This window comes from Solea senegalensis, linkage group LG1 (assembly GCF_019176455.1).
Source record: "Solea senegalensis isolate Sse05_10M linkage group LG1, IFAPA_SoseM_1, whole genome shotgun sequence".
In the NCBI taxonomy this organism is placed as follows: Eukaryota; Metazoa; Chordata; class Actinopteri; order Pleuronectiformes; family Soleidae; genus Solea; species Solea senegalensis.
Window position 1 is genome coordinate 37016016 of NC_058021.1, and position 18873 is coordinate 37034888.

The following is an 18873-nucleotide window of genomic DNA, read 5'->3' on the forward strand; positions in this document are numbered from 1 at the left end:
TCTGTGTGTATGTGTGTGTGTGATGAATCGTTTTTATATTCACATATGTTCATCAATGTGAATATAAAAACGATATATGCTGGGGCCTTTCATTTCCAATATTTGATTTAGACTTAACTCAGTGACACAAAGTGCCCAAACGAGGCAGCAGAGGATCAGCAGCTCCTGAAGAGCGAGTGGTTTTTGGGAGTTCATTGAAAACAAAAATATAAATAAAAGGGTTATTATTAAGTTGAAGAAAGACAAGTGTCTACAATAAATATGAAAGCCATTTATTAATGAGATTTAGTAAACGTGTTTGTTTAGAACATGACTTGAGCTCTGAAGTGTTTCTGTCTGGTGCTGTTGTGACTCATGCCCATCTTCAGCATCCACTTTGACTTCATCATCTGCACGTACTGCATGTCCTTCGGCCTCTGATAGAAGGAGCCGTTGCCTAGGAGATGGTGAGACAACGCACAGTTAACACATTTCCATGACGTTTGAATAATATAAAGAATAAAAAGCCAAAAGTAGACACCCTAATTCAAAATGGTTGACTTCCTGTAGAGGTATACATATACATATATATACACATATATATATATACACACATATATTCATATATATATATATATACATATACACATATATATACATATATATATACACATATATGTTGAGCAACGCACAGGTCCGGGATCTACGCCCAGTATCGTATTTTTTCATGCCAAGTTTCAGGAGTTTTTCTGCTCGTTAACCTCCTCAAACATGACCGTAAATCCACAGAAAATTTATAATCTGAAGGATTAACGAGACGCTCCTAATTCTGGTTGTGAGTACAAGTTTAAATGACTTTTATTACCTGTGTCTCTCCAGCCCAGAGCTCTGTAGTGTCGCAGGACGCGGCCCACGGCATTCCTGTTGTGTACCACGGCGACAGCACGCTCTGCTCCAAACCTCTGTTTGTAATATCTCATGAGCGAGCGATGTCCGATCTTAACGCCTGACCAGAGACCAAAGACAGGAAACACAGAGAAACAAACATGGTAAACTTCCTGCAGACAGCAAACACACACACACACACAGCTCCCCCTTGTTGCACATATAACAAAGTGACGTTGAAGTATAGGTTTTTCTGTGTTGTGGGAATGAAACTGGTTGCCACGGCAATGACACTACACAATAACAACAATGATAATAGTAGAGGTCACCTGATGGCAGCGTGAGCTCCAGAGTGTCGTCGTCGTACTCCAGGTTGTTGTCGTCGGGCAGTTGGTCTGCGTTCATGTCACAGTCCTCCGCCTCCTTCCTGTCAGGGTAACTGCTCCTGTTCACCGCAACAACAACAACATGTTCACAACAACAACAACATGTTTACAACAACAACATCCTCATGAGTGAAATCTTCCGTCCACAGTTTGATTGCAGGCATGTGCAGAGTCCACTCTGACGTCGGGTTCATATATAAATATAAATATTTTTTCCCCTCGTTATTATTAAAGCAAGAAACAGAAAAATACTCCCCATAAAGCTGACCAATGTTTCCAGATGAATCAGGTCCATATTTGTCATATCTGATTCATAATAATCGGCCGATTATTACAAGTGACACATTCTTTGTTCTCAGAAACAAAAACAAATCCTAACTGTGAAAATACTTGAGTTTCTTTAGAAAGTCTTTCATACCTGAAGTCGTAAAAGTCAGCAAACTCCAGGGCGGCATCGCCGTCTGTGAAGAGTTTGCAGTGACTCTTGTCTGTCATGTGACTCTGAACGGCCTCTGTGGAGTAAAACGAGCGCCCCTTCTCGTTGCACCATAAACAAACGTTACCAGCACCGATTTTCTCTCCTGTCACAGAAAAACAGTCACTTTTTCAGCTGGTCCTGACTCTCTCACACTTAAGACCACAGACCACTACTGAGACTCACCGAGGTACCGGACCAGGCCCCTGAGGTCCACGAGGAACTCCACGTCAGGGATGAAGAAGCCGTGGACTTTGGTCATGTGCGTGACATTCTTCACGAGCGACTTGGAGTGATGGGAGCAGAAGAGGCAGTCGGTGACGGGGATGGAGCCGGGCAGCGCGGCAGGGTGGAGTTCAGAGGAAGTCGCCGAGTCTGCTTCCTCCTCGTCCATCAGCTCTTCTTCTTCCTCTTCCTCCTCCTCCTCATCATCATCGTCGTCCTCCTCGTCAACATCCACCCACTCTTCTGGAAGATGGATATGGAAACAGAACAATGACCTTATTTATGACTGATAACGTTTCAGTTGAAGCTACAGTCGTGTTATTGTATGAAGTCACAAAAACACATTTAACGAGGCCACATAATTACATTAAAAACCAGCTTCTTTAGAACACAGATTTTCAGCCTGGAAACTCAAGTCTCTGTCTCTCACAAAAACACACTTTTGAAGACTTTTGAAAGCCAAAGTGACAAAATAACATATTTGAACTCCTGTGTTCAAACTCCTGTGTGTGTAATGTTAACATCACTGATTTTCTCTATGGGCTTTGGTGTGGGAGAGTGAGAGTGTGTGTGTCTCACAGTGAGATAAATACGTGAACATGTGACGTAGATATCGTAGACTATCAGCGAGACGATAATCTCGCATGATATCCACAAGCTGTTAGCAACCGGAGGTCTTTGCTAGTTTTTGCTGATATCCGACAAAGTCAACATTGGCCGATAACAATAATGTTGTGGATCCCTGATCGGGATCATGTGAATTGATTGAGGAAATCAGCAGTAAAATATTTACAGATAAACAGATCCCTTACCTTCCTCAGCGGTGGCTCCCTCTCCTCCCTCTCGTCTCTTAGCTTGCTCCTCCAGCCACATCAAACGCGGCGCTACGTCCGGCTTCTCCGACCTCTGCTTCGCCGCTCCCTCCGGCGTCTGGCTCGACCTCTGCTGCTCCCTCAGCGCTTGCTGCAGAGCTTCGTTCCTAGCATCGCGGTCCGCCTTCTCGTCGCCGAGTCCCTTCTCTAGGTTCTTCTCATTCATCTTCTCCACTTTCCTCTGCGCGGCGAGCAGCGCTTGCTTCTCCGCCTGCTGGTGTTTGTGGGACTGCAGGTGGTTCTGGTAGGCGTTGGCACTGGAGAACTTCTTGTTGCAGACGGCGCAGCCCTCCGTGACGGCCGCATTGCTCAGGTGCTGCTCGGCGGCAGCCCGCTGTGCCAGCACGCGCTCCTGGAAGTTGTCGGCTGTGACGGGTGGCATGTCGGCGACCTTGCGCTTCAGGTTGTAGCGGTGCCAGTCGGTTTTGTAGTGCGCCCGCTGCACCTCACCGTCTGCAAACGCAACTCTGCAGCTGATGCACGTGTAGGACGCCATGACAGCCTGAAATTACAACAAAAATAAGACAATAAACCCATTGAGATTTTAGCCAAACATGAGGACAAAGAAGTAGGCACTGATGCATCACTGAGACCTCCCACGGCCGAGTGGACATGGCCTAATGCCGGACAAGGACATATATGGAAAATGTTATGCGAACAAAGGAGTACTAGAGAAGGCAAAATTAAAATACAGACAAAAACTTTAAACTTTAAAATTTGTTGTGTAGTTTTAGTTTCATTTAAGTGAATCTTTTAAAATTACAGTATCAGGCATGAGAACGGTGCTTTGGTGTGTTTTAGTGGTGATATGCGGTAACTGCATATCACCACTGGACTATGTTACCACAGTCCATCTGAAAAACTGACTTGCTGATTGCGCCATCTCAAAATAAAACGTCACCAGCCGCCACTGACAATGACAATAAAGGCTTTTTTTTCTTCGATTTATTTATTAGTTATTTGGTCTATGAACCGAAATATTGGACCAAACCTGTAAATACAGGCATTCTCAACGTCTTGTTTGGTCCAAAAAATAAAAGTTTGAGTGATTGCGTAACATTTATTCACATTTAAGAAGCTGAAAAACACTCAAACCAAATTCTAAATTACTCCACTAGTGATATAAACTATTGTTTAACCATATATATTTGTTCAATTTTAATATTTCCTGGTCTACGAGCCCGTGATAAAATGTAGACAAAATATTTTTTTTACTTCAAATATTAAATTAACCGACTCTAAACGTTCTGTGCCACGCGGAAAAGACGTTTACAGTGACAGTTTCATAACATCAATGTCGCTAGCCTAGCCGCAAAGCAGCGAGCTAACCAGCGAGCTAACCAGCGAGCTACGACGTTCATTGAATATATCTGTAGTGAAACGCAAGGACAACACATGTAACATTAAGACAGTTAAATGGACTTAAACATGAGCTGCTAACCTGCTGCTATGACACGTTTATACGGAAACCGTGTTCCCGTGTTAGCTACGAGCTAACCAAACTTCAGGCACTGGCTGGCTAGCAACTAGCAAACCAAACTCCATGCATTTTATAAATGACTTCAGGTAAAAACAGTCCAACTCTGAGACGTGACACACATATATGTGATTCTAGACAAGACCACACAACGGTCTGTATTCACTTACTTTTTCGGCGAAACGACCTCTCTGATAAAATGTGCTTTTTAGACGCGAATTCCTAACACGCGTGGAGCTGCTCCTGCTCCTTCTTCTTCTTCTTTAGTATGGCAGGCTCGGACGCAGCTATGGCGTATTGCTGCCCCTACTGGTTGTTATTGAGACCTACATCAAATCCTTTTGTACAATCCTGTTTTGTGAAGATAATCCATCAATGTTTTTGTTTTAATCCAAGAATCCAGATTTAAAAGCGTTTCCCCTTCTGCTCCAAGTTTCCTGAGGTGATTCCTCCTTTGACTGGAGTATAGTTTCCACTGGAGAAGAACATGTTTTACTGTCTCACTGTCTCCACACTCACATTTGCCATCAGGATGCTTACCAGTCAGAGCCAGCCCACTTCTCACCCCACAGTGTCCAAGCATCAATCTTGAGATTGAGTCTTTTCTACTATACCTAAAAGTGCACTTGTCTTTATTTACCATTTCCTGCACTAAAAAGTATGCCCTTCCCTTCCTTTCCTTCTCCCAAGATTCCTGCCACCTTCCTCAAAGTCAATCCCTAGTTTCGTATCTATGGGGTAATGATCGCTTCCTATTGTTGTTTCTCTGATCACTTCCCATGAACACACACCTGCTAGAGAGTCTGACACCAGTGTAAGATCTAACGCTGACTCTGTGCCTGATCTGATATTAATTCTTGTGCTTCTTCCATCATTTAAACATACCAGGTTTTCCCCATCCATCAGCTCTTCAATCACTTTACCATTATCATCATTTTTACTACCCCACAGTGTACTATGCGCATTAAAATCTTCACAACATATAATTTTCCCCTCAATGTATGCATTAAATTCGTCCATTGCTTCTACTGAAAGTTTCTTACATGGATTGTAAAAATGTACCACTCTTATGTTTCCTGTTCTTGTCCAGACTTCAATTGCTATATATTCAAACTGCCTTCCTTTACCTAATATGCTATATTGTATTCCTTGTTTTACAATTATTGCGCATACCCCTCCACTGCCTCCGTCTCTGTCTCTACGGATACCCTCATAACCCCTGATTACAAATTCTAATTCACGTTTTAACCATGTCTCTTGCATATAATATCTGGCTTATCTGAATACTTGTAAATGAATCGTTTAAATTCCTGGCCATTAGTAATTAAACTCCTGGCATTCCATTGTATGATAATCAGTTTGTTGTTGTAAGTTTCCAAGTTTCCCTTCCATTTCAAGTTTTTTATTGATGTCTTCCCAGCACATGTTTTTTATCCCCAAAAACTTATCTTATCTCTTCGTTTTGTGTTTGGCTTGATCAGTGCAATTAATGACATGAATAAGATCAATTTATCTATATTAAGAGCTTCTTTGTCTTTCTTCTCAGCTTGGCCTATCCCTGATGCTTGGAATTGATTCAATCTGTCATTTACATTCCTTATTTTATGTCCCTGTACTCTTTTTGCTGCTTCTGCGTAGCTTATGTTGTTAGTTGCTTTTACATTTCCGATTTCCACAGCCCTCTTCCTGATTTCACACCCCCCATATGTCACCTTGTGGTTTCCCCCTCAGTTACAACATTTCTCCAGTACATTTTCTCCGCATTCTTTAATTCTATGTTCACCTCCACATTTGGGACACCTCTGCTTTCCTTTACACACCGCTGCAATGTGACCATATCTCTGACATCTGTAACAGAAATATAGAGTCTGACCGGAAAACTCATGCATCCGATACCGATTTTATCAGGAAGTGTGGACTCCAGAAACTGCTGAGAAACTCCTGAGAAATGCTGTTAATCCGCTCTCCATTGACGTTTCTAAGCAATCTTTTAATCCTGCCTATTTCAACTCCATTAACGAACCCTTCTTTCACTTGTCCATTTTTCGCAAATGTTTTTTGATATGTAATGCTTTATTTTTCTGCTCTTCTGTTTTACAGATTATTAACAAGTTTCCATCTCTCAAGATCTTAGCCATTTCCACTTCCCCTACCATGTTTTTCAATTCCCGTGATAGCACGATTGGTCCTAGACTGATATGCTCATCTTCCTTTTTAAATTTTAGAATTAGTTTGAATTCCTCCCTTGCAACCTTTTCAAGGTTAAATCTTCTCTCCTCATCCGAACTGTCCTCTGTCCACCCTCTTTTATGGCCTTGATTTACTTCCTCCCATTTGTTTTGCCCCTGTCCCTGTTCTCTCCTACTAGCAACTGGTGTCCAGCCTCCACACTGCATATCATCCTCATCGTCATCCGCCTGGCTTGCCAACAGGACCCAGTCACAAACCAGATTATGCCAGAAAAAAACAAAATAAGAAAAAAACAAAACAAAACCATGTAGCTTGTTCAATTTTCCCTCCATCTCAGTCCGTCTCATCCGCTTCCACTTCCGCCGATCCACCATGCGTGGGTCAATTTCTACTTTGCGTTTTCACTTGACGGTGGTTGAGGAGAGGTCTTTGCCGCATTAGTGCCACCTTGAGCCTCAATCCTAACAGTGTAGCCCCGGAAGTAGAAATACATTAGTTAATTTTTCAGCACTGTGTTTTGTTATGTTATTGAGGAGCAAGCACGACAGACCTGTTGAAGGTTTTAGTCAAAACTTTTATTCTACTAACCAGCGCCGCCTTGTGGCTTCCACATACCATGTATATATCAGGATGTATTATTTTACATATCATGACACACAGATGCAGATTATTATCGATTATTGCCTTTTTCATACCCACAACTACCTAAGAAGTTATATAAACAGTTATTACATGACAGAAAGACATATAAATCATGTTTATTGTGTAGAGCACAAGTTAACTGAATGAAAAGAAACATATAATATATGTAAATGGTGGGGTCACGTATGGTTCCCAAAGTCTGGGTTGGGGCCCAGAAATGGGTCGTGGGAGACATGTTTAGTCTCTAAACAAATTTGAAACATTTTCCCAAGCTTTTTAGTTAAGAAAATAAAGTTAAAGAGGATTTGATTACCACTTAGACATGTTACAGACATGGGAGTCAAGAAGTTGCTTACGTTCCACACATTTTTGCGCTTATCACAATTCATATTGTCATTTGAGTGATCTTTAAAATGTAGATGTGGGAAACACTTGAGTCGAAGACACAAGAGCTGGACCACAAACATGTTTGGAGGCATTCCCTGTTTAAATGCAGGCTGAGCATGAGTGCTGCAAACTCTATCTTTAACTCACTGTTCCCTCAGTTCACAGATCTCACTCAGCTGTGTCTCAACACTTGACCAATGACTAAGCTCAACCCCAGCATAGAGAGGCTGAGTGAACTGTGTGGAGGAGAGAGACTCTGTAGAAGGACAGAAGACCTGTACTTTGGTCCAGGTAAACTACCAGTCTGTAGGACCAAAATAAAGAAACTTCAGTGTTGACACTGTTGTGAATAAAGTAACAACGGCTACGGCTACAATGAAACACCCAAGATTTGTCATTATATCCAAATAAGCTATCATCTGAGGACCCTCAGCTGATGTTCTTGTACGTCACTGCTACATGGACGTCTGGAGGACCTGCCTCTGATAGGTCTAAGTCTATAATCTGTTTTGCTCAGCTTTGCTCTTTGACTTTGGTTGTGGCAGTAAAACATCCACTAGAGTCACTGTCAGCAAGACATTTGTCCATGTCTCAGTCAGTGTCCTGTAGTTGACCTCTGACCTTTGCCACAGCTGCCTTCATGTCTTCACAGTATCTCTGAGGTTGAACGTTGATGGTGGACGAGTGTGTAGATGGACTGAGTGCTGACAGTGAGCGGTAGTTGAGGAGAAACTGGGTGTGATCCTCTGAGTTCAGAAGCTTCTACAGCTTCTTCTGAACGTCTTTGACTCGACTCACTCCAGTTTCCTGCTGGGATCTGATCTGCTGCTTCACCTCAGAGCTTCGTCACTGCAGGAAATAAATCACCCGGGTAAAGAGCTCTTCAATGTCCTCCACTGCACCGTTATTACCCAGTAAAAAACGTTCTCCCGACTCCAGGACGGCTAAAGAGATCTCTAAACGGTTAGTTATTCCCCAAACTTTTGGGACTTCTTTTCACCTGACCGGCCTCCTCCTGACCAAACTAGAAGTTCATTGGCCCCCAGGTCATATTGAGTTTGAGGCCCCGGTTTAAAGGCTGGACAATCCATGATCACAACCTTTTTAAAATGAGCTGCTTGTTACGAATAAAGGAAAATGTCCGCCATAAGCAGAAAAACACTAGCTAACGCTGGAATGCTGGAGTAAACTAGCTGGCAGCTTAGTGACTAACAGCGTACAGCAGTGTATTTGTTGGCTAAACCATAAATTAGCATCATCCTTTTTTGTATTGTTGCAGAAAATAACATCATTTAAATAAATCCCACATTATCATAATCTTCACAAATGAGAACAAGTCAGATTTGTGTTTTATTTGCAGGAAGCAGAAAGCTTATACAACAAGTTGGTACTAGCTTAAAAGAGTCTGTGAGGACAAACTTGCGAGTTCTCTGGCAAACTCTCCGCTCTCATTTAACTTTTTGTTAGCATGTATCATAGCACTTACAGGCTAATGTGTACAATGGACCTTATTTCAGACTAAAAGCAAAACACAACCCTATTAAAAATAAAAATAAAATTCTTTTACTTTAAGTCACAATTTACCATGAAGCTAATCACATAGCATCATAATAACCTAGCACTTCTATCTGTAATGACGTTCCGTTCTAATCTTTGAACAACGCAAACTATAGACAGAACAAACTGTACTAAACACATGCGAACCGTTACACCTCTGTTAGCATAACAACTCAAGGAAATTAGCAGCAAATCAACAACGAAATTCTCTAGAAAGGAAGACAGAGGTTGTATCCAAAATCATGCACACTCTTCTTCTTTTTTTACCATGTAGTGCATTAAATGTACCCGTTGTAATTTGCAATCCAAATGATATTAAATTATTAATTAATTAATAGTTGGTTGTGGTTTCAGCCTCAGAGTCACAGTGCTGTTCAGCTTCTAAGGTCAAAGGTGAGGCGCGGCGAGGCCTCAGCAGTGGGCCTCTGCCATCCTCTCGGGCCGGGCAGACTGACAGGTGCTGGGCGGGGTGAAGACGTTGGGGTCGCTGATACCCAGCTGCAGGTTGAAGAAGCGGGTGGAGGTGGTGACACTGCTGTTCTTGATGTAGGTCTCCTGCACCGGATAGCAGTCCTTCAGAGTGTAAACGCCCACCCAGGTCTCATCTGGAGGAGACATAAGCAGAAACACTCAACTGGAGCCGCAACGTTTCCACCACAGGAACTAAATGGAGCTACCAGGTAGATCGATGTGGCCCCAAAAAGGTCCCTGTTTTAAGTACCTTCTGGTTGGGCGTGCTCCTGCTGATCTCAACAGCAATGTTTCATTCTTCCTCTCTCTTTCCGACTCAACCCTCTGTAGTCTTTTAGAGTACGTTTGAAAGACAGGATGAGACTGTGGTACAGTGTTTATTCTTTTTTATGTTTCTGTTTGTGTGGGTTTTCTCCGAGTGTTCTACAAGGAACCTTTTTGGTTCAAAGACAGTTCCTAGCTGTGGAACGGGTAAATCTCACCCAATTATAATGTAGAAGACGTGTCTTTAGCTCATGTCCAGGGTCTTTATGTGGCACAGACTAAACAGAGATGTGTATCTACCTGCTTTACCCTGACATCGTTCCAGTCGGCAAAAACATTTCCAGGAACAAAGCCAAAGTAAATCTGTGCCCGATGGACTTTGATCTGCATGTGATTCCAACGTCCAAATAAGGCAACGGTAGCTCAGTTGGATTAACATTGCTATTTCTCTATAGATTTTGGTGTGGGAGAGTGAGCGGGTTACAAACTTCAAACTTGGCAAAGGCATACTTCTAATCCTTATGTGCAAAACATGTATAGAAATCATAAGACAAAAACGGTACAAAAAAATAAATAAATCAGACTTACGTTTGCGAGCCGGCTTCCTGTCCGACCATTCCTGGACCTCCACGTTGTCCCCGGGACCGCCAATGATGTACTGGTCCTCAAAGGTGGAGTTGTCGGGGATGTCGAAGGGATCCCAGGCCTCCGTCAGAGCGAGCTTAGAGCAGGCCTGGGTCTTCTGGTCGATCTGGAACATCACCATGTTCTGGTACAGGTAGATGTATTCAAAATACCTGGCGGAGATGAGAGAGATGAACGCTGTTTTCTTCGTCACATCAAGGGTTGATCCCTGACTTTGGTGTGGGAGAGTGAGTGGCTTACATACAAAAGTTTTACAAAAGAAAAAAAACATATTATATGAAATCTACGTCAGTTTAAGTCTACAACGTTTATGTCACATGTTCACGTCTTTATCTTACTGTGAGACAAACTTATCCAACAGGAAAGTTAAAGGGGACATATTATGCAAAATCAACTTTTTAACCATTTCAATACTTATATTTGGGACTCTGGAGGCCCAACCAGTCGCCAAAGTGTGGAAAAAGAATACTCAGTCATGTTTTCGTGGTCCCCCTTAGTGTAAGTATAGCCGATAAAACATGTGATGTTGAATTCCCTGCGCTTATGATGACAGCATGCGCAGTTCACCGCGAATGTTACCGCCCCACCAGTAAGTTTACTTCGAGAGCTCCACCTTAGCTCCACCTTGTCCCTGCGAGAGTGCAGGCGAGGGAGGAAGAGTGGTATTACGTCAACGCGGAGGGACAAGTGTGCTGTTGGTGGCTGACCATGCACGAAAACCGAACGTTCTGAAAGGGGCGGGTTTAGCAGGGTTATTGAACTGCTATGATGCTTCATCCTTATGGTAACCTTATGGTAAGCATGTCACTGACATGTTCATTAGGACACCAGGGAACTATTTTAATGGGTGAAATAGGGTATAATATGTCCCCTTTAAGTTTGTAAACCACACACTCTTCCACACCAAAGCCCATAGAGAAAACCAGTGATTTTAACATCACACACACAGGAGTTGTTGATCCATTGCTGCCTCCATCAATTCAATTCAATTCAATTCAATTTTATTTGTATAGCGCCAAATCATAACATACATTATCTCAAGGCACTGTACATAGACAACATCAAAGAGAGCAGAGACCCCCAACAGTTCACACAATGAGCAAGCACTAGGCATCCATCACTAAGTTCAAATGTCTTATTTAGCGATTTCGCCATTTGAAATCCTTTGTTCAGGTTCAGGTCACTGACACAAAGTGACCACAGGAGGCAGCAGTAGACCACAAGCTGAAATCCCTGATTTTCTCTATGGACTTTGGTGTGGGAGAGTGAGTGGTTCATATTTATGAGATATCGCACTTAAATTAACTTATGTCTCGTATATTCTCTCACCGTCACAACATAAACAGGACAATGTGAATAAATCAAACTTAATAGTGTGTTTTTTTCTCACCTCTGACACGGGGTGTGTTTCTTATGCTGCTCCAGGACTCGCAGCCTCAGGTTCAGGGCATCGTAGGACACGGCCGCGCGGTTGTTCCTGCCGGTGCCGTGGTCGTACACGACCCACCTGCCCTCCCACTGCTGCGGGGCGGCGCAGGGCTCGGGAGCCGCCGGGGACTCACGGAGCCCGGGGAGGCCGAGAACCGACGCCTCGAGAGTGGCCAAGAACACGAACAACAGTCGCTGCATGACGTTTCAGTCCGTTAACTGGTCCCGTCTGCTCCTGCTGCTCCTGCTGCTGTCAACTGTTTCCGGGTGTGACCTTCAAAATAAAATGCAACCACTATACGCTTAAAATTATAATTCAAAACAGCTAAGAGTCTTTAAAATACTTTCATGCTTTTATTTATTTATTTTAATTATTTTAATTATTTTTCATATCGCCTTACCCCCCTACTCCACTCCATTCCACTAGGTAGCGGTGTTCCCCTCCTAACCACTGGACGGCAGGCGGCGCATGCGTCATTTTGACGTCACACGCGGAGCCAACATGGCGAAGAAACAACGTGGGGAGACAGTAGTGTCGGCGGAGAACATGGAAGAACACGCTGAAAACTTCTCTTTGTTGCTGAACTCCAGTGACGACGAGGCACCCGAAGAGGTGACCTTCGAAGAGTCAAAGAGCGAAGCTCTGCGCAGCATCAACGAGGTGCTGCACACCGCCAGGAGGTAGCTAACACGAGCCGCTAAACGAGTCGCATCCGAAATCCCATTCGAAAAACTGATAATTTTTCGTACAGATGCTCGGATTTTTCACAAATTAGAGACTTAATAGTCGCACATTCGGACTTATTTAGGTGTTGTTTTCATATCGACGTGGGTTACTGCGTATATTGATGTTATATTATGTGTGAAAAAAAGTTTCTCGACACAGCAGAACTAAACGCGCATGGTTCTGTATGAACAGAGACTCTGTTGTTGATAATAAGCGTCAGAATGAGGAAGAAATGTGATTTAAATTACGTTACATTCATAAATTAATCGCCAACTATTTTAATAATTATTTTTTAATTCAATCTAGACTTTGGTTATTTATTCAGGAACTGCAGACAGACACTCTGCTACTTTAACATTCAACGTTAATGTTGTATTGTGAATTGTCGCTTTTGTAAATGTATACATTTTACAGTTGTTAAATTCTGCTTGAAGGGAAAAGGAGGCGCTAAGAGAGAAGAGGAGGAGGAGACATGAACTGTTCCAGGAGCAGAAGGTGAGACCTTCACTCTTTAGTTATTATTTCAATAAATGTATTCATCTGTCGATTTTTAGCCGCTTTAGTTAGTGTTTGTCAAATGTGGAAATGATGATCTCAAAGTTCTCTCAAAGCCCACATAGACCGGAAGCTCCAATTAACGCTGCGTTTGTGTGTGTATCTGCGTCATTACCTCGTTTATGAAACCCTAAAGTTTCAGAACAAACACTTCAGCCACTGCTGAGAAAATAGGGTTGTATTGTTTTCCTGGGCTCTGCGAAGCGGATCGGGACTTCCTTAATTTGATGTCGTCATCAAAAAATCCTCACCACTCCTCTCACCACCGTAGCGCCTCCTGGTGCGGGCACTAGTCCGGGCACATCCGGTTGCGTACATTCAACCGCAGAAGAAGAAGAACTACTCTCGTTGTAGCTGCTGAGATGCAGAGCATCCACCGTGCCAGAGGGGGAGCTGTGTATCTGAGAGCTGGCCTATCTATTACGTCACTTCCAGGTACCTGGCCAATCACAGGACAGTGGCAAAGCTCTCATTGGCTGGCCAATCACAACACAGTCCACGTTCTGGGGGTGTGGTTTTGGTCTGAAACTGACGAGTGTCAGTGAGGAGATATTTTGATCGGCTCGTTTGCAGCGATTAGGAGGTTTTTAATCATGAAAACAAGTTCATATATGTAAGTAGACCTCCATAACTGACATATATGTGTGATACAAGCATTCTATGTCGCCTTTAAGTTAAACATCCATGTTTCACAGTTTAATTATCATTTAATTTAGTATTTGAATTATTGGCTACCTGCTAATCCTCGTCCTGAGGATGAACACACGTGTGACCTTTGACCTTGTTCCTCCTGCAGAAACGACATCTCCTACCCGACGATGTGTTGGAGGAAATGGGCTCTGCTGCTTGGTCAAGGTGAGTTTATTTCCTCCACTCGTTCTCTTTCCATGTTTTCTCCTCTGAACATCTACATTTTCACGTTGCAGGAGGAAACGACCTGAAGACCCAGGTGAGTCTTCCTCCCTCCTCATCCGTCACTCACGTGTGGAACCCTCATGACTCATGTTCTTGTTTTTAATTTGACTTGTTCTCAGCAGCTGAAGACGAGGACGGAGAGCGACGAGAGAAGAGGCAGAAGAAACTGCCAGATTCTCGAAAGTACGTTGAGGAACCGACTCTTGACGTCCCACAATTCACTTTGCACCACCTCCTCACTTATTTTAACTGACTGGTTTCCTGTTTTCAGTTTTAAAGGAAGCTACACGGTGACCACAGTGAAGGAGGGAACGTCTGTGTCAGTCCAGCAGCAGGCGGCCGAGGATTTCATCAAGTCCAGACTCTACGGACCAGGAAGCTGCAGGACCACCAGTAAGAACAATACATGTTTCTGGGTTTTACTCCTGAAGTTACAAATCCATGTTCCTGGGTTTTAATCCTGAAGTTACAAATCCATTTTCCTTGTTTAATCGTGAAATTAAAAATCCTTATTCCTGGGTTTTAATCCTGACGTTAAAAATCCATGTTCCTGGTTTAATCCTGACGGTAAAAATCCATGTTCCTTGTTTAATCCTGAAGTTAAAAATCCATGTTCCTGGGTTTTAATCCTGACGTAAAAAATCCATGTTCCTGGTTTAATCCTGACATTACATATCCATGTTCCTAGTTTAATCATGATGTTAAAAATCCATGTTCCTGGGTTTTAATCCTGAAATTACAAATCCGTGTTCCTGGTTTAATCCTGACGTTACAAATCCATGTTCCTGGGTTTAATCCTGAAGATACGAATCCATGTTCCTGGGTTTTAATCCTGACGTTAAAAATCCATGTTCCTGGTTTAATCCTGAAGTTAAAAATCCATGTTCCTGGTTTAGTCCAGATGTTAAAAATCCATGTTTCTGGTTTAATCCTGACATTAAAAGTCCATGTTCGCTGTTTAATCCTGAAGTTACAAATCCATGTTCCTGGGTTTTAATCCTGAAATTCCTGATGTCCTTTTGTGGTAGATTAAATTAGGGATGTCCTAATAAAACTTTTTCACTTCTGATACGATACCGTCATTGCAGCCTTGAGTATTGGCCTATACCAATATTGATACAATATCAGCATGAATCACACACTTAACACACTTTAATGACTTATTTTGTAGTGTGGAATGCTAGAATAGGCTTGATCAAATGATATTACTTAAACAGAGAACAATTATCAGCAACAGCAGGTATGAGGAGAAACCCATTTATTATTAACCAATGGATTACATCAATTTTAACCTTCAACATAAGAATATTGGATTTTTTCCCGGGTTAATTTCATACAGTCGTCAAGAGGAAAGTACCAAGTGCTCATGGTGGTGTATTCAGAGCACCCGTGTTTCAAAGTTAACAGCGTGTCTTCAGAGAACACCCCCCTTGTTTTTGAAATAGCCCAACCCGCACAGGGTGAGTGACTCATCCCGCAGGTAAGCCCAAGGACTGCCCCCGCAGACTTGCTGAGCTCTGTCTGTGGAGCACATTTAAAACACACAGAGCTCTTGGCATGGCTGGTTTTTGGGTTATAATTAACAAACGGAGGCTGTTGAAAGTCGACAAGTGGCGCTGGTTTATGAAATAATGTTGTTTTAGCAGTTCGCCTCAGGATGAGCTAGCATGGTGCTAATGGCTAACTCGGGCTCGCTGTGCGGCTTCATAGCCTCTGACTTCAGAGGTTAAAGAAAAATGTTTAACCTTTGAAATAGCAGTAGCACACATGCTGTTGTTGTGATCTGCATGCATCCAACACGCAGAGCCCACGTGATCACAACAGGCACTGCTGGATAGAAGTGCTGGAGCAGAATGGACTGTTTTATCGGTGTGCTTATATCGGAGATTTTAGAGGCACTCCGTTATAATCCGATATTTGGTTTTGGGCTGATATCGGACCCATATCTGATATTAATATCACATCGGGACATCCCTAGATTAAATGTTTTCTGTTATAATCTCGATGCACGCTACACTCTGTGGCAGAAGTCTGCAAGGACCATGATCTGTCTCAATTTGAGCATTGCTATAGTGATGTTCCGTCTCGTCCCACTGAGGTTTTCCTGTTCTCCTGGAGAATTCCTTCTGCGGATGACGGCAACATTCCATGCGTTTCCCTATGACTCATGAGTTTGCGTTTGTGTGTTTGTTTCAGACAACGAGCTTCTCTCTCTGCAGAACAAGAAGTGTCTCAATAAAAGTCCTGCGGTGCAGTTCGTCAGGAAAGACTGGGGTGAGTTATGTCCTGAGATTAAAGACTGTTATTGTACAGACGTTAAAGACAGTTTCATGTGATGACAAAGAAAAACAGACCACGCTATGAAACTTTCACAATAAAATCCTTGGTGTTTTGAGGTTTTCATTGAGCCCAAAACACTGATTCTGGGTGTGAAAAAAGTCATGTGTTCTGCTCGCACCACCAGCAGTGGGAGCGTCACATCAAGAATCTTACGATGCATCTTAAAAATGATTAATTTCAACGGTGCACTACAAAAAAGGGTAACACAATTTAAATCTCAAAATGCCACCTCAACTTTTATTGTGAAATTTTGTGCTAACATGCTACATTTGTGTAGCATGTTAGTGGTTTTTGTTTTTCAGAATCAGTGTTTTGGCATGACTCAAGCACTTTGTTTTTATTGTTTGTATTTTTTACGGGCCCCAAACTAGAAAACCTCAAAACACCACCAAGGCTTTTATTGTGAAAATTTTTGTACCTTTCAGTGGTTTTTTTTACCACCCAGAATCAGCTATTTGGGCTCAGTGAGAGGTGTTAATTAATTAATATTATTTGTTTTTTTATGGGCCTCAAAGTGGTAAACCTCAAAGTGCCACCAAGGCTTTTATTGTGAAATTATAGGAAGGATATGCAAACTTATTGTAGCTTATTTTTTTTTCTTAAGGTGGGAAACCTTAAGACCAAGGCTTTTATTGTGAAATCTTGTGTTCACTCATGTTCCACACTTTGTTCTCTCTGTAGACAGATATCGCGATGTATCGTGAACTGTGTATCGCTTTGCGTCAAATATCAACACGGCCACTTTGTTTGAGTTTTTCAGCGTCAAAGGAACGAGTCAAAGCAGAGAAGCTGAAGAAGCGATGGCTCCACAAGCAGCAGAATCAAACCTGCTGAGACCACAGCTTTCAGGTGGGAAGAAAGACGTTTGTGAGCCGCGGTGAATACAGAGGACGGAGTGCTTTGGATCGCAGTCCAGGGGACGTGGGTGTGGAGAAAAGCCAAGGACGTTTTGATAATTCCAGGATGACATTATTGGCTTTAGCGCCCTCTACAGTTACATCCAAAAATATTATGGCATCGGCCCAAAACGATCATGAGATATTGGCAAAAAGTCCCAATATGCTGCATCTCTACTTTACACTGCGTGAGTAGATGCAAAAACGGTGCTAATGCTAAGCTAACTGACTCACCTGTTACTGGAAAACCCATTTGTTCTGCAAAGTGCAGTGACTTTCTGATATGAATTTTGCAGAATGACAACTAAAAAAATGTTCGTAAAAACATTTTCCGTTTCCCGCCATTGGAAGCCGACGTCAGAGGCTCTTCCTTTGAAAGTGGGGGTGAACCCTTCCGTCAGTAGTTCGTTGTCAAACTTCAAAAAATCGTACGTTTTTCTTTCCTCTCTCACTTCCTGTTCAATGGAATTTAAATGTGTTAAAAAAAAGTGTTTGCGAGATTTGTCCGAACGTTGTCTTTCTCGCGAAAAGTTTGCGTTGCACCGACTCTACGAACTGTTCTAATAACTGATCTGTTTAATTCTTCAAATAAAGAAAAGTCTTGATCTTAAATGTTTTCATTTTCAGGTTTTTTATATAAATGTTGAATAAATGTTTGTTTCATCGTCAATTTCTCTTTTTTCTGGCACAAAACAATAATCAAGTAAACAAGTGGAATTTGTTTGCCCACATAGCAGAGATGACGGATACACATGTCCATCACAGATGTTCTCCTGGAGGTTCTTGGACAAGCTTGTGATTCTTTAATGCTGGTGATTGATGATAAGTAAGGGTGGAGCAGGTTTTTTTCTATTTTTACACTGTAAAAATATGTATCAGATCTATAGCCTAGTGAATAGATTTATTTTTCTTATCAGATATTCTTAGACATGTCATGCAATCTTGCAAAAAATGAAATAATGCGTGATGAAGAACATAACAATCCAGAGATATTTCTAGATTTATTCTAGTTTCCATTGTGTTAGTGCTTGTGTGATGCTCAGTTGTGTGTTTTTCATAAAGTGGGCGGGTCTATAAAAGCTTTTCCTCTTCTCTGAATGAAGTAATGAGCAGTCAGTTAGAAACCTCTCAGTGGCTCTGGAGCTCCATCCCTTTGTAGTCAGAGCCCCGGACGCTGTCTCGGACAATACTTTGACAATTCATAAAGTTCAGGAGTGACTGAGATGGAATATTAACGACTTTAATCATACGCTGAAATCCTGCGTCCTCCACCACGAAATAAGACTGCACACCTTAAACACCCTCATTACTGTTGAGAAGCTGTTGAGCTGTCACTGAGCTGATGTCTCCACAGATGCGCTAGCATCTTTGAAGTGCTGCTGCTAGCATAAGTAACACGTATTGTGCAGTGCTTACATGTAGTTACACTTTTGTCCACCAACATTTTACCGCTGTCATCATAGTTACAGTAAATCTGGAACGATGCTGCTGCTGCTGCATCCTCCAGCTCTTAGGCTCCTCCTCTGTCTTCTCGTGACACAGGGGCGTAAAATTCAG

At 42.4% G+C, this 18873-nt stretch overlaps 3 protein-coding genes across 4 annotated transcripts; 1 reads left to right on the plus strand and 2 right to left on the minus strand.

The window, feature by feature from the left end:
• Positions 1 to 251: 251 nt before the first annotated feature.
• On the minus strand, positions 252 to 4574 carry znf622 (zinc finger protein 622). The gene is made up of 7 exons (XM_044030216.1): positions 4470 to 4574; positions 2763 to 3324; positions 1912 to 2193; positions 1669 to 1831; positions 1194 to 1309; positions 845 to 985; positions 252 to 436 (listed from the first exon to the last, which is right to left on the minus strand). The coding sequence occupies exons 2-7, from the start codon at positions 3316 to 3318 to the stop codon at positions 303 to 305; spliced, it is 1392 nt and encodes a 463-aa protein (XP_043886151.1). The 5' UTR covers positions 3319 to 3324; positions 4470 to 4574; the 3' UTR covers positions 252 to 302.
• A 4281-nt stretch (positions 4575 to 8855) lies between these two features.
• epdr1 (ependymin related 1) lies at positions 8856 to 12136 on the minus strand. Its single transcript, XM_044037500.1, has 3 exons — positions 11846 to 12136; positions 10399 to 10607; positions 8856 to 9680 (listed from the first exon to the last, which is right to left on the minus strand). The coding sequence occupies exons 1-3, from the start codon at positions 12082 to 12084 to the stop codon at positions 9487 to 9489; spliced, it is 642 nt and encodes a 213-aa protein (XP_043893435.1). The 5' UTR covers positions 12085 to 12136; the 3' UTR covers positions 8856 to 9486.
• A 206-nt stretch (positions 12137 to 12342) lies between these two features.
• On the plus strand, positions 12343 to 17928 carry nol7 (nucleolar protein 7). 2 transcript variants are annotated; one of them, XM_044037477.1, is made up of 8 exons: positions 12343 to 12564; positions 13045 to 13105; positions 13962 to 14020; positions 14092 to 14114; positions 14200 to 14263; positions 14352 to 14473; positions 16277 to 16354; positions 17181 to 17928. In XM_044037477.1, exons 1-8 carry the CDS (start codon positions 12353 to 12355, stop codon positions 17252 to 17254), a joined length of 693 nt encoding a protein of 230 aa, XP_043893412.1. In that variant the 5' UTR covers positions 12343 to 12352; the 3' UTR covers positions 17255 to 17928. The 2 variants fall into 2 exon arrangements, with proteins under 2 accessions (XP_043893412.1, XP_043893421.1); XM_044037486.1 differs by having other exon boundaries at positions 12344 to 12564; positions 14203 to 14263.
• Positions 17929 to 18873: the final 945 nt, after the last annotated feature.